This window comes from Erpetoichthys calabaricus, chromosome 2, assembly GCF_900747795.2.
Source record: "Erpetoichthys calabaricus chromosome 2, fErpCal1.3, whole genome shotgun sequence".
Taxonomy (NCBI): domain Eukaryota; kingdom Metazoa; phylum Chordata; class Cladistia; order Polypteriformes; family Polypteridae; genus Erpetoichthys; species Erpetoichthys calabaricus.
The window spans coordinates 248,240,692-248,257,057 of NC_041395.2; the positions used below are offsets into that span (position 1 = coordinate 248,240,692).

At 36.0% G+C, this 16,366-nt stretch overlaps 1 protein-coding gene across 1 annotated transcript in view; it reads left to right on the plus strand.

Moving 5' to 3' along the window:
- Window positions 1-9,828, plus strand: part of LOC114645574 (gamma-aminobutyric acid type A receptor subunit pi) — a 216,954-nt gene extending 207,126 nt beyond the window's left edge. The window contains exon 10 of the mRNA XM_028793412.2: window positions 2,430-9,828. Coding sequence (XP_028649245.2) covers window positions 2,430-2,753 — 324 coding nt within the window. The 3' untranslated portion in view covers window positions 2,754-9,828. The remainder of the gene's footprint in view (window positions 1-2,429) is intronic.
- Window positions 9,829-16,366: the final 6,538 nt, after the last annotated feature.

Here is a 16,366-nt window from a genome sequence, read left to right on the forward strand (position 1 = left end):
TAACTATTGCTGTGCTTCTTGTAGTTAGACACTGTAACTTACACTTCAAAAGCTCTAAGTTGAATAGAGCTGGATAGGACACTGTATGTGTGCAATTTGCCCCTTTGCTTCTAAATCCACATTCGTTTTCTCAAGTGTCTCCCCACATTTTAAAGATTAGCATGACTGCTGACTCTAAATTGACCCAAAATTAGTATCCACCCTGTAATAGACTGATACAGTGCATTTCTTTACTTTGTGGCCATGAACATTCGCATTTTTAGATCCTTTGTGTAATCTGCAAATGGCTGCCATAATGGCCTGGCAGAAGAGGGAATGTGTCGTGATGTACTGGAAATGCACAAATATTTTCCTACAGGATCTCCGCTTTAATAGTTTGGTAATGCAGGCCCTGAGTGGTGATGCTAAATTGTCATGGTCTGGTAATCTGCACCTTGTGATGGACTTGTGTCTTATATTTCTGTTATGTACACAGCAGAGGTGTGACCAGAACATCATGTGTGGGTGGGCATTTGGCTTGTCTGGGGGGGGGGGGGGCAAAAAATATCCATCCATCCCCATTTTTGTAAGGGGGTCAAATAATAATAACAACATAGTTTTATATAACATATAAAAGCAAAAATTGTGGCATAAATCATAACCTGTTGTTCAATAAAATTAACAGAGGCAATGGAACTTGTATTATTATTTTTTGTGAACAAATAAATATCAATAAAATCAAATGTATACAACATATGAGAGTAAGAAAAGAAACGTGGCTTATTGTAGTCATGAGAGGCTATAGGACATCAGTTTCCAGTGTTTAACCTGGATATTATCTACAGGACCAGTCTGTGGTTACTCTTGGCAAATTCTGAAATAAATTCATTCATGTCTAGATTTTCTGTGATGTTTTTCTCATGTGCCAGAATGACTAAATTTTTCTTCCTTGAATGCAGCATTGTTCGGCGGAGTGGAGTGAGAATGCGGTTCAAAGTAGAGAAAGAGCTTTCGCATGCAGCTGAAGACACACCAATGATGAGTGCTGTGATGCAGACATGGCTCTGACGCGCAGGATACTAGACGCGTGTTTATGGAAGCCGCCACCATCTTTTTTTAGAGCTTTTTTCCAATTAGTGTAGCTGTGTTTGGTGAATATGTCCTCGCGGTCCGAATTGGAAACACTAAATTTGCGGCAGGCAAAGCAAAAGCTGCCATCACGGACAACAGAATATTCAAGCCATGGTCGAGTCTGATACCAGCTTGCACTAAAATATCTGAGTGTCTTTCCGAATGCGCGCTTGGGATAATTAATTAAAATGGGCTGGGATGGGCTATCCATATTTAAGTCAGGCAGACTGGACTGTATATTTTGTTGAAGGCAGAGATTTGGAGTACCCGACACAGACGCAGAGCTGGAGGATTGTGTAGGCTTAGCTACATCTTTTGGAGTTTCAGTTCCTGACGTGGGTGTGCTGTACTCCGTGTTGGTAGCAGCGGTGCTGGGCTCAACCGTGGAGCCAGCAGCTTGCGGAGGGACAGAGGTTGAAAATGTCTGCTTTTTAATAAGCCACCTATGCATAGCCTTTGGTGTTACCAACATGAAAATAAAAGAAGAATGGAACATATACGCTGTTTTAATTAAAGAATGCGGTCAACAAGTTCAAAACGTGCTGCAAATTGTGCGGCGAAGTGAACTTTGAGCAGCACGGTGCCTATCTAGTGCAGGAGACACTGACGGATACGCTCCAAATTCAAATGGGCCAATTGGAAAGCAACTCAGTATTGAAAATCAAACGTTGTTCTTCTCCAGGGTTTTCATTGGACAGACAGAGCATTTCGCACGGTGGGCACTGCTTGTCTCTGGGGGGGCAGTGCCCACCCCAGCCCCCCCGTGGTCACACCTCTGGTACACAGTGCTCCTAAGATGGGCATTAGCTTTAATTATATTTCTTTTTTTATTTATATTTTTACATTGACTTCCAAGAAATAAAAAGCAATGAACAGAGTCCAATCTTCTCATTAATAACAAGGAGATTGGCGGCTTGTGGCTAAGGAGAAAAAGGGCATAATAAAGAACTTTGCTAGACCAGCTTTTCAGACCAATTTTTTATTTCCAATTTCAGATCTTATCCCAGTAGCATTGGTCACTAGGTTGGTACTAACTCTGCACAGGACATATTTTCAGACAAACTCTCATTCTAATACTGGGCCAAGTTACAAAGTATATTCATATGTTGTAGGAGCACCACCATTATAACCCCACCTCAACCAAATCTGGTCCCAATAAAGTAATGTACTTAAGATATCCACCATACAGAAGCATGAAGAATGAAAACATTGTTTAAATAATGGCCATAACCTTATTGATTTGCTTGTAGTGTATAGCTCTAATCACAGATGTTTAATTGGGCATCCTCTTCTCTCTCTCTCTTTCTTTCACACAATAGTATGGACGTGAATTGCAGAGAATTGAAGATGAGATGAATGGAGCAGTGACAACAATTACAAGCAACTCCAAATGCCCAAAACCCCAAGATGATGACTCCAGTTTAAGTAAATGCCCTCCCTCTGAAAGTGAACCAAAAGGGGAAAGTAAAGAACAAGAGGACCAGTGTACTAAGGTTTATTACCTCCTAAAGAAAGTGGTCTGCTTTTTAAACTGCTGTCAAGTTGAAAACCCACATTACATAGATAATTATTCAAGACTGTCGTTCCCACTTTCGTTCATCATTGTGAATCTGCTGTATTGGATGTATTATCTTTATTTATAAAAACTGTTGGATTCACAAAAAAAAATTAGAAAGCAAAAAATTAAATAAAATAATTTGCAAAGTGTAGTACAGAAAATACTCTAGGAACCCAGAGTACTGTGTATGCAACTTGCAGTGAATCTGAAAGACAGGAAGCTGATGTTTTTAAGGGTTGAGACCTCACGCATGTAATCATATAAGAAAGCAACTCTGGAATAAACCCTTTGGCTCAGTATATTTTCTATATTCTTTTGTGGAGTGAAATGTTCGCAAGACTTAATTCACTGTTTCAACTTTTGTCCATCAGCAAATAAAGGGAAGTACAGTCTTTAGCCATTTAGTTATTTATTTTTGTGCTTTTCTTATGCTACAGCCACTGAATGTACAATCAATGCAAACTATTAATAGGTTTTGCATCCTTTAACAAACAAATATCTGTAAACGCATTTCTGCCTGTGTATATTTTAGTATAAAACAAATAAATAATGGTCTCATCTTGTTTAGATCATATTGAATGTATGCAAAGAAAACCTGAAATAGTTTTAGTCTTTGTTTTCTGAAATACCAGCTCACTATCTGTCCATGTTTTGCATTATGGATTATAAGACACCACAACCTTGTCCGCTGCATGGCATTCGTGATAATCAGCATCCGCATTATCTACCCTTCAAAGGTATCCCAAAAAGAATATGCATTTTAAATTTATCAAGCAGTGCCCCTTCTGGAAAGAAAATGTACCCTTTCATAAATATACAGCATGTGTTCCAATGGACTGTCTGATTTTTAAAAACCCTACAAGTTAAAATTTTGTATGATTGTTATAATCATTTGCTTGATGTGTTAGTTGTAGGGAATAAACAGTTGTGTTCCCTATCAACCCTTTGTATGTGTGAATGTCTTCGTTTCAAGTACAGGTATCCACTGCTTAATGTTCACAATACATTCTGTGAAATATGATGTTATGTGATTTGGACAGTGTGCGAACACCATATTATATGCATATACAGTACTCAGCAAAACTTTATGAGATACTGTAGTGTAGCTGATTTGACTAAATACAGAGACATAACGCTACAACGATCCAGAGATGCATGATAAATGAGATTGGGTGCTGCTGCCCATGTGCCAAACCTTACTACTGTTAAAATAAAAGTTCACATAATGAAAGCAAGTACATTACAGTACTGACCTTGCAATCGCTTTGTATACAAGAGAGTTGAGATTCACATTTTGCGGACTGGAAGCTGTTGCGTTTATTACGTCAGGTTACGAACGCTACATCCTGTTCCCCAAATAGGATTTCCAAACCTTATGGGACCAAGAAAGTATATGCAATCGGACATTGTCTGAACACACATTATGTAGTGCAAAACTGTATTTGATTTTGAAAATATGAAGTTAATCGACATTCACACTTAACTTCAATTATTAATAACATTTTTATTTCCAATTTGTAAAAATTACATGTCTTTGAAAGAAGAAAATTAACAAGCAATATTTTCACCTACATAATTGTTTTACTTGCTGGACCTAATGAAGAAAAAGTAGAAACATCTGACAAGTCTTCCGTAGTTAAAAAATGAAAGTGACAATTTTTGATTTGGTCATTCAGCATTGAAAAGCCTTTCACAGTAAGAAGTAACATTTAAAATAGTGCAAGAACAAATGAAAAGAGGTGATTGGCTTCTCAGTCCTGGTATTATTATTTTCTAAATTACCCTGAATAAGGTATCTTCTAAAACAAGAGGCAAGAAAACCCCAGTCATTGCTACAGAGCAGTGAAGTATTAGGTGTAGTGACCTAAATTAATTCCATGTGGGATGAAGAAGGAAGTTGTCAAATGCAAACACACTGAGTACTTAAAATTATATCTATCCAAGAAGCCCTTCTATTTCCCTACATGTATAGAGCCAAATGTTTAATAATATCACTAGACATATAAATACAGCTCCTAAATATATTGATATTTTTGTTTCAGTGCAGAGGGAATGTCACATCAGCGCTTGCAGTGACTCAAAAAGTGAGATGTCTTCTATTGATTTTGAGCACTGGACACAGCACTACTGCACTTTATTTTAACATCCTTATTAGTTATTTGTCAGTCGGTTTATTGATAAGGGGTACATATGGTAATATTTAAAGCCACATGCTGATCTTTCATGGGTTACTGTATGAATGCTCAGTTGCAGAAAGAGACACCTGTCATATTCTGTTATTCCTAAACATCTTTGTACTGTCTCAATTTTTGCTTTGCTTGCCAAGAAAAATCTACAGTTTATTCATGTATTTCTGTTTTGATGAAACATGCTTCATGATAGAAAGAAGTATTGTAAAAGTTCCTATTTTGTGAATTTGTCATTGAAATTAGATGTTAATATTTGCAGTGTGTTGTGCAAATCTGTGATTATTCTTGCTTATTCTTCTTCTTACTTGTGATTGTCATGCATTTTTATATGGCATTTTATACTGACAAAGACAGAGGGCACCTACAGGAAGAAAATATGCTAAATGATAAGCACAATTAAATTGAATCCTAACTAGATCCTTATTTATTTTATTATGAACTTTGTAAAGTGCCTTTACAAGAATCATTTTGCTCATTGTAAAAGCAAATACGTATATACATTCCTATAAGTCCAATTCATGGTGTGGGGAGGGGTGTAACCTATTCTGGCCACACTGGGTGCAGGACAGCAACCTACTCTGGACAGGACCCGTTTGTGATAGTGCCCACTAACGCATGCACATACCTCCACTAACACTCATACACAGCCAATTAAAATGAAAATTATACTGCAAAACTGAATGGGCACAGACAGTTGCGGACACGGAAAGAGGACCCGTACCCTGTTCTGTTTGTAGTACGATTGTATGTGCATAGCACTGTGTGCAGCTCCTCTTCAAATGCGTCCATGCTGCTGTTGTGTGGCATATGTTGACAAAAGACAGGTGTGCACTAGACTGTGCACACACAAAATTCCGCACAACATGACACCTGACAAAATTTTCGCAACATGCACTCTTGCAGCTATTCAGATGCACAAAGCATACATGGACATTTAGAGTTTCTAGTTAATCTAATCTGAGCATCTCTGAGGATGTGTGTTGAAAACCAGAGTACCTGGAAGAAAACTTGGTCAGAGGCAGAGAAATGTGCAAACTCATGGGTGATGAACAATTGTGGGATTTAAACCTAAAATTCTGGATTCTGGATTGATGAATCAGCAGTGATAAGTATTGTGCCACCATGACACCCTAACAAAATAATTATTGCACATTTAGTAATCAATTGCAATTTTGATGCAGACTAATAAAAAGTACTCATGAAATATAAGAGCTTGTATCTGCAACCCACTAGATCCAGAGAGATAACCTTGTATTTTTTTGTGTGATCTACTTCCATACAGGCAGTGATGCATCCTTCTAGTATGTTTTCAATAGCCACATAATAGCAGGACTTCAGGACTCTACTCAACATTTTGAATTTCATCAGTTATCTGAGATGATAAAGGCCAGAATGTCTTTGTGTGGCCCATGTTAAGTCATTCCTGATGTTGATTCCCAGGTATTTGAAACACTCAGCCTTTTCCATTGCAATACTGTTAATGAACAGAGATGTGTATTCACTTACAGTACTTGCTTCTCATTCTCCCAGCTGAATTCCACAATGCACTCTTTTATTTTGCTGACATTAATGACAGACTGTATTCCTGACACAAGAAGTGTGTGATTAGTGTGCTGGAAGTCAATAGTCAGTTCCTTGGTTTTGCTGATGTTAACTTGCAGTTCTTATTGCACCAAGAAACAAAGTTCTCCACTTGACTCCAATACTCTGTCTAATCCCCCTTATTGATTGATACATTCCATAAGTGCAGAGTCATCTGAGAATTTATGCAAATGACATGACCTGGTATTATATTTTCAGTCTGTGATGTACAAAATGAACAGAAAAGGAGACAGGACTGCTTTTTGTGGTTCTCCAGTGTTGCTCAAATCCACATCATAGACGCAGTTCTAGAGTCTCACAAACTGCTGTCTGATAGTCCATTACCCAGGAGACCATGGGCTCATCCACTTGCATATTTCTGAGCTTACATCTTAACGGGGATGGCTGGATGGTATTGAACGCACTGGAGAAATCAAAAAACATAATCCTCACAGTGTTGCCAGCTTTATTTAGGTAAGAATAAGCCTCGGGAGTAATAGATAATTGCATTCTTCACTCCAAACCTTTGTCTGAAAGGCAAAATGCAATGGGTCCAGGTGGTCTACCACAAAAAGACTTATAGTCCAGGAATAACCTCTCAAAGGTCTTCATGATGTGAGATATAAGTGCAACTAGTCTGTAATCATTATATGTAAAGGCACCTACTTTCTTTAATTCAGGAAAAATGCAGGATGTTTTCCACAGCAGTGGCACTTTCTGAAGCTTTAAAGTCAGACTAAACAGGTGACAGAAGATACCACAAAGTTGGTCAGCACAGGCTGTAAGAACTCGAGGACTGACTCCACCTAGTCCCTCACCTTTTCTTGTGTGTAGCTTGGTCTTCAGTTATGGACAGCTCCTACTGATGATCAGAGTTGGATTCATCACTGGTCATTCCAGTTGAAGTGGCAGGAGTTGTTAATGTAATAGGGATGGTGTGTGGGTTTTGATCATTGTACAATATTGGCAATAGGAGAACAAATCCATTAAAAAATTGGTCCATGGCATTAGCTTTCTCTATACACCCTTGTAGCACATAAGCCCTGGACTGATTGAGTCCAGTAATTATGCCAAGTTCATTCCAGACATCGTTCTTCTATAACTTTGCAAGCTTCCTTTTCTTCAGCACTTACTGGGCATCCTTCTGAGCTTCTTTCTCACTGGATTTGAATGCTCTCTTTTCCTCCTTTAGGGAACTTTTAGTACCTTAGTAATCCAGGGCTTGCTGTTTGGAAAGCAACACACTGTCTGAGAGTACCACAGTGTCAACACTAAAGCTAATATAGCCTGTAATGCAGTGACCGAGTACCTTAATATTATCCCCATGTGACTTACACATCGTTTTCCAGTCTGTCATATGGAATAAGTCATTCTGAGCGATTTCAGCCTTCAGGCTTCACTTTCTCACTATACTGGTGGTAACAGGTTGCCGTCTAATAACAAGCTGGTAGCTGAGAATAAAATGACTCAAGTTGTGGTGATATCTGCCTAAAATTGCCAGAAGTATATACTTTAAGGTATCTTTAACATTTGAATAGAGCAGTTCTAGCTTGTAATTTCCTCAAGTGGAACATGATCCAAACTGATGGAAGTTTATCATTGTTCCTTCCAAGGTCAAACCACATATTATAACTGCAGGGTCAGAATGATTCATCATTAAAGTGATAATGACTGAGTGAACCATTTTCATTGCTGAGTCCACATTTGCAGAGGGAGAGATATAAAAATTAATAAGAATGGTATAGCTCCTCTCCCTGGACAAATAATGTGGATAAATTCTGTTGGCCAAAATTTCAATGTTTAAATCACAAACTTTAATAAGCTCCCTTTTACACATCCCCATTCCTGTATTTTTTCCACACCACACTGGATCTATTCGAATAAGATGAAATCCACCCAGCATTAAAACAGTGTCAGGTTGATCAGGTTTAAGCCAGCTCTCTATAAAACAGAAAATGCCACTGTACTTGTATGCACTTTGACATACAATGACAGCAGAGAGTTCATGCATCTTATTTGAGAGCCATCAATCATTGCTCATTACAATGGATGGCAGACCAGTTATGAATCCTTTTCACTTTGCTTTTATTCTCACGTCTGTCTTTGGACGAACAATAGTTGTGGTACATTGAAACTCATCTGCTTAGCTGCTTGTGATTACAGCGTAAATTGCTGATTACTGTTTATATTTAATACACCCTGCTTTTATTTTCTCAGTCTCATGCATATACATGCAATATCTTCATTGAACAGACATGGATTATGTTATGGATTGGGCATAACATAACCAATGCTCAGGATACAAATGATGAGGTTACAGTCAAGTATCACAAAAACCATTTTACATAGTTACATACTGTATGTTTTGTTCGCTACATTTCTTAAAACCAGTTGTTGTACCTGATTAGAATAATTTGAATAAGTGTTGAGTAATATGACCAAAAAGCTGTGCATGGCTGCCTTTTTTGCTGAACGTGTATCCTTTGTGCTAGTGGAACTGCCTGTCTAAATGGTGGAATGCTGGAACAGCCATACCCAGAAGTAGATTTAGCTGACAAAAACAAACAACTGACAAAATTGTCTTCAGTCCATATTTCCAGGATTCTTTTGTATATATTTTTGTTAATAAAAAAGACAAGATGGCTTCTCCCATTTCTATTGTCACAAGTTTAGTTTTGATTTAGAATGTTTCCCATGGTAAAAATGCATGCTCTCTCTGTGTTTGCATGAGTTACTTTATTCTGTGACTTTATCAGCATTGACAATGAGGTTTAGGAAAAGGTACATTGTACCTTTGTATGTGTTGAATTCTGGGAAAAGTATGAAATATTACTTGTTAATTGTGTTCTGGATAAATAAAACTGCCCGTTTCCTGTTTAATCTATCAGAACTGAAAAAGTTATACATTTTGATTTCTAATGATGGTAAAACACAGATTTAGGGTCTTTTTTGCCAGGCCAGTATAATTGTAGTGACTATTTCATTCATGTTGTTGCTTTTAAAATGCAACAAAATGCAGAATGAAGATTATTTTTTTAGGTTTATTAGAGTTAATCATTCACATAAATATTCATTCATAAGTAATTTTCAACAAGAGTAATTTACAGTAAAATAAAATCTATATGTAACAGTAAAGCATGAGAACACTAAAATCAAAGTTCTGAAAACAGCATTCATTAAATGTCAACTTTTTATAATGTCTGTGAGCATATACTGTACTAGTAGGATATGTTTTGGGAATAACAAGCCAATGAAAATGTTCTGTACATTTTTGCAGATGTATTTCTTTAATTCAAATGTTCATAATCTTTGTGTCCACTGTAAATGCACACTGCATGCTTCTTTTATGGTGTTAAATTGTCATGAATAAACTGAATCTTTTTTAGTTTCTCTTTTATTCTTATTGAACAATCTGTATCCCTTTTGAATTGACATCCTCTTAAATTCTTCATGTGTACAATGAAGTTCTTACTTGCATGTCTGACCAACACACTATGCTTCTCCAATCTCCAGCACCATGCTAGACAAGAGTGTATTAAAACACATAACGTCATCTACATTTGTTCTCCTCACTTGAAAATATATGAAAGATAGTTGTCAGTAATTAGTTGATATTCAGTACTACAGAATCTTATGCTGGTATTTTTGATTCTTTATGTACACTTTCCTAATAGGTAAAGCCTTACTAAATTCAATGTGCTGATTCTTTTGTTTCTCTTAGCCTACTGCAGAAATCTACATTTTTGTTTTCGCATGACAGAAATCAAAAGAAGAAAAAAAAAGATTTAATGAGTCCCTCTAATTATTTTCTTCAAAATACATTGACAGCTGTGTTTTGAGGGACACACACATAATTGACAAATACATATTTGTTTACTTGCTTTATGTGTACTCAGAAACAAGAAGTCCTCAAAAACAAAAAGGAGTACAAATCTTTTTCCTTCAAGTGATAGAAAAGCGACATGGGGATTCTCTTTTATGTGTCCTTGTTTTATTTTAATAAAAGAAATGTATATACCCCATATTCTTACAAAGTGTTTAGCTCATATTTTAAATGTATCTAATGGTATACGGCAAAGTCAGTTGCACTGGTCAGTTTGCCAGAAATGAAAACAGTAGCTGACAAGAAAAAGAGAGATCTGGAGGAAATAGTGACCTTAGGCCTCTCTCGATTAAATATTTTGGTAACGTCCTTTGGTAAGACCTTACTAGAATTAAATTTTCACATACCTTTAGAAAGTTTGGGATGTGCAATAATGTACAATTCCTAACATGTACACTACCAGTAATTCCAGTTTGAGGTCTCAATTATTCTGATTCCCATAATACATACTAGGTGAGGATAGAAGATTAGACTTTTGAAGCTGAAGTGATACATTTAATGACACTGTGTGTTAACATAGATGAATGGTCTCATCAGCTTGTGCCTAAAGTGGACAATACTGGATGAAAATTGGATAGTACATGTTGCTGGAGCTACAGGGAGACAACATTTATAATTAGAAGACTAAAAAGATGCGTGGTCCAAAACAGAGAAAAATGTTTGAATGTTTTTTACAAGAACATGCAAGGTTGGGTTTATCCATCCATTGTCTTGATCAAGTAACAGTTAAGCAAAAGGTAAAAGAATACAGACCCTTCCTCTTTTGAAAAAAAAAAAAAACAAAAACAGTGTGCCACAATTTTCCTTGAAATATAATGGTGGAAAACTAGAAGGAAGTAGACTATACAGGTCTCTCTTCCTCCCATCAATGAGCTCCTGCCCAAAGTGCATCCTAACTCAATGAGCCACTGGAAAACTGCTATAGAAAGATGTCCATTATTTTTGCTGTGTATAAAACATACAAGTTAGACCCAGAGTAAATACACAATAGTAATAAAGTGAAATGGTGTACATTTCATACATAAATAAAACAGATCTATTTCAAACAGATTATAATGTGTCATTTGTGTAAGCATTTCATAAAAACAAAGATAGCTGAACTTGTTTATTTAATATGCTACAATTTATTTTTGTCCAATATATAATAGACAAATTATAAATAAATACTGTACAGCCTGAAAAAACAGCACACAAGCCACAGAAGCAAACATTTATTCTGCAATAAAAATGCCATCACTTTCACTCAGATGGTTAATGATGGCAGCAGTTTAGCAAAATATACATATGTCACTTGTGCTTGGCTGTCTTTATTAATTTATTCTATTGTAAACAATTCTTAATGGATATCAGTAGTAACGAATTTCTTTTAAATTATGGCATATGTCATACATGAATACATTAAAAGACAGTATTTCCTTTCCCGTGTCTCCAGTGTCATTAAGCAATGAATGTGCCTCGAGATGGCATGGCTCTTTATTGATGCATTAATAATGTACTCTCCAGATCACCACATAATTGAATTAAAACCACCTAAGGAAGATTATCACAAAATGGAAGCCAACTATTTAATAAGTTAAAAACAGAGAAACATTACTCTTTAGGAACAATTGTCACGCAGAATTATATCAAACTCAAAAGCATTATTGCATATTATTTTTATGTATGATTTCATGTGCCACCAAAAATGAAGAGTAATTCATGGAGCTAATTCATCTTACAATAATGCTGCATAAGCCAACTTTGAGTTAACCAACTCTAGTTAATTGGAAATAAGGATTAACTCAACTGCAAGCATTTGGTAACATATTAAAATTCAAATAATTCAGTTAACTAAGTCAAGAATTGCAAGTGTAATGTTTGTGTATTCAGCCTATTTAAAAAGGCACGCGTGCAGAATGCTGAAAGCATAATTTGCAGACAAGGCAGTGCATTAAATTTCATTTAAAAGAGCTGCTGGTACAGCACTATACAAGTATTTACAAGTATCTCCTTGACTAAAGTAAAATGGGACACATGGCAAAGGAATGATGGATTCATTTTTAAGGGATGCTTACTAAATATTCCCGTACTTCTCACAAATCCACTTTTATTCAGGTTGCAATATAATTTTGGCTTATGGATGCACAGTGCCAAAAACAGAATTCCATCACTGACGATTTCTGGCCATGGCCTTCATCTACTGCAAAGCATACTAGCTGTCAGCAGCAATCATTTCTCTGTTCAAGATGTGTTGCCAGGTCTTTTTCTGCCTTGCTTGCTTATGGGATTCTTGAGGATTCCAGTGAAAGGCTTCCCTAAAAATTTAATTGGCTTTTTTTGTATAACACATGAAAAATTTCGCTTTCTTTCCCTGATTTGCAAATCTGTTTGAGATCCATTTATTCAGCCACTATTGAAAACTATATTTGCAAATGTCTGAAGCTTCCTCCTTATCTCAGAAGACACTAGCCATGCCTCACATTCATAAATGCATACTGACTTGATGTCAAATTTAAAGATCCGGATTTTGGTTCTTAATTTGAGCCAAATGAAGCACCATATATTAGAAGCACCTACCTTTCATGATTCATGCTGAGACATTCAACTTGGATCCACCATCAGGTGAAATCTTGCTACTAATGTAGATGAAGATGCCAATGTTATCAATTAGTTGGTTTGCTATAATAAAGACAGTGGTATGAGCAACATCAGTCTTTATTGGTCTTTGTCTTTTCTGTGTTGTTAAGTAATAAGATTAGATAGATAGATAGATAGATAGATAGATAGATAGATAGATAGATAGATAGATAGATAGATAGATAGATAGACTTTATTAATCCCAATGGGAAATTCATTAAGTATCTGGCAAAGGTACAGACCTGCCAGGACTTGATGCTACAGCATCAGCTCCAGTTGAGACCACTAGTGGGAGCAAAACTGCAAGTGAGGAGGGCAAGGAGTACTTGACAATGCCAGGAGGACTACTGGAACCAAACATAGCCTTTTCATCCCCACATTGATATTCAGCTAATAATGCCCCACGAGTCTGCCACATCCTCCCCCTCACAACTCACTCTCCAAGCTGAAGATAATGTTTGCCTCACTCGGGGCCTCTCTTTTACATAAATTGTATAAGACGAGATATAAAGACAAACAAAAAGGAAATAAGGAAAGAAATAAGAGTCCTAAGCAAGGAAAATGAGAAACAGCATCAAGATACAAAAGACCTGGGGTCTCATGTATAACAGGGTGCATAGAATTCATACTGAAATATGGCGTATGAACAAAAGCAGAAATGTAATTATGCACAAAAAATTCCAGATGCATAAATCTGTGCATTCTCCAACTTCCATATTCTTCTGCTACATAAATCCCGGTCAGCGTGAAATGTAATGCACGTGCACGCGCCTGCCACCCCACCCTAATACACCCAGAATTATTCCTGTTTGAATATACAAATCAATATAAAGAGCCCCTTAAGTTCAGAGTTCTGTGAAAAGACAATGGCAAAACACAGGGAAAAAAAGAAGAATTTCAAAGAATACCAAGTGGAGGAAAGGAAAAACGTACAATTCGTTGGTTTAAACAGTGGTATAAACAACAAGATGAAGTTCATAGAGTGGCGGACAAACTCAAAAGTTGCACAGTGCCTGAAATAAATAAGAAGTGGTCAGATATCAGTCAACATGAAAAGGTGAGTTGTAGCCCACCATCTGAGTGTCATATGGAAGCTTATTAAGGTACAGAGAAAAGAAAAAAATATGGACACAGTGGAAAAAAAAGGTCAAAATGTCAATTTAAAACTCGAAATTTCCACTTTAAACACGTAGTTTATTTTGTCATTAAAGTAGATCATAAACTTCATCTCAAAAATCATTTAATTTACTAGTTTCTCAGGTCCCATCATAACTAAAGTAGCACATTTTATGTTTTCTTCTATGTACTCTGTATATGAATCACTACGTGCTTCTTAAACAGGCTTTCTCTTCGCCAACAGGACACAGAATTCATTACATTCAAGAAATTACAGCTCTCAAACAATTTAAATATTAAAATGTTTACTTGATATTATTTTCATGATGATAGGAATTAAAGCACATGTATTAAATGTGGGGCATAGTGGCACAGTGGTAGTGACAGGCTGGCGCCCCATTCAGAGATTGTTCCAGCTTCCTGCAAGATGCTTGCTGCGCCATATGAAACCCTCGATGAAAAAAGTTATTGTTGCAGTACTGTCTCTTTCAAACGTACTAACTCCCAATTCCTGTCCTTCCTTTTCTTTCTCCAAGTAACCAATCACCACACAAGCTCTGTAATAAATGTCAAGACATCTGTAAGCTTAGAATGCCATTTCTTCAAAACTCTTAAGGAACATTGAAATATCTTCGCAGTATATGTTTAATTATTCCAATAGTGCGCCACTGTGTCCACACATTTAATTATTAACAGTACACATTACGTTAAAAATTTATCTGTATAACGCAGTATACATACTTTACTGCATATAATCTTAAAAATTACATGAAAAGCTCCAAGAATAAAAAGTTTGGAAATCTAAATCAACTTAGAAGCCAGTCGTCATCATATGTAAATATGATCTTTCTTCTATTGAATTGAATTGAATTCCTTTATTATCATTATATGGTACGATGAGATTCAATATGCAAATCCTCTATAAACCTATTTTCCTATAAAATGGAAAAATAACAGTAACAATAATAATAATAAAAATAATGATACAATAAAAAAACAATGAAAATATACAATATAAAAAGGATAAGTATAATATACATATACATAAAGTGCAGATAGTGAAATGGTTCATAAAGTGGCTCATAAAGGTTGTGCAAAATTACAACTGTAGTGCAAATTTACAGTGATGTAATTGTACTTATAAGTACAAACAGTTCTACCAAGAGCGCTTGATGAACTGATTGAGTGCGTTTAGAGCTCTTGGGATGAAACTGTTTCTGAACTGCGAGGTCCCTACAGGAAAGGCTATGAAGTGTTTGCCGTATGGAGTCAGTTCAAATAGACTCTGTACATGATGCTGTATCCTGATAATCCTCTTTCCAATCAGCTTCTGTAGAGCTGTGATTCCACACTCAGATACAGTGGATTAAAATACTCTGAGGCGTGCGCCGAGAGTAACAACGCTAAAGCAGCTATGGTATTTGGAATAGTTTTACCATTCCATGGACCATTATATTGTTACAGATTGACTATAATCAGATGCCTTACACTAATAAACGATAGTGCAGTTAATTTCAGTGTATTTGATAAAGCTGTGTCAGGGATGTGAATCTAAAAAATAAATGGAAACCACATAGGAACAGTAACACTGCTTTGACGCTAAGTGGCGCCGATTTGCAAAACCAAGAAAAAATGAGAAAGTCCACACCCAGTGAAATTCACAGCTGAACTATTCTCTATAATAACTGGAGAAGTCTTTAAATCGAACATCTAGATTTCGGCAGCCTACCTTTAACTTATTTAAAAAGCTGTATAGATCAGCAGAATTTATCTTGAAATTTATCTTTTAAGAATATTTATCTTAAAAATAAAAGGTTCTTTATACATATCCCAGTTATATTTCTTTAAGCTACTCTTTTAACATATACATTTCTACTATTGGCTTTTGGATTTCAACAAAGTGTTCATTAGAGAATCAAATTATAGGAAATAAAACCAAACCTTCCATTAGCTATGTAGTCATGCAAATACTAATCTATTCTATTTCAGATTTAAAAATATACTTAATTCTTAAACATTGGGAAAGGATATAATATATGCAATAAATGTCTTATAACTCAAAGTCTATTTATATTTAAAATGCTTTCAAGGTAGTTAATAATATTGACAATGGAGGTTCTAATGCTTTTTGTCAGTTAAACTTTTACTTTTATTCTAACTATAAGAAAACAGTGTAATGCATAAATATAAGATTTATCAATGTTTACTTCTTTACCAATAACTTCATGTTAAGGCTAGTTCATGCATACTGTGCCACCGATATCTTAAGAGTTTCATTGTGTTTTTCTTAAGAGTGCTGGCTCTGTAAAAAAG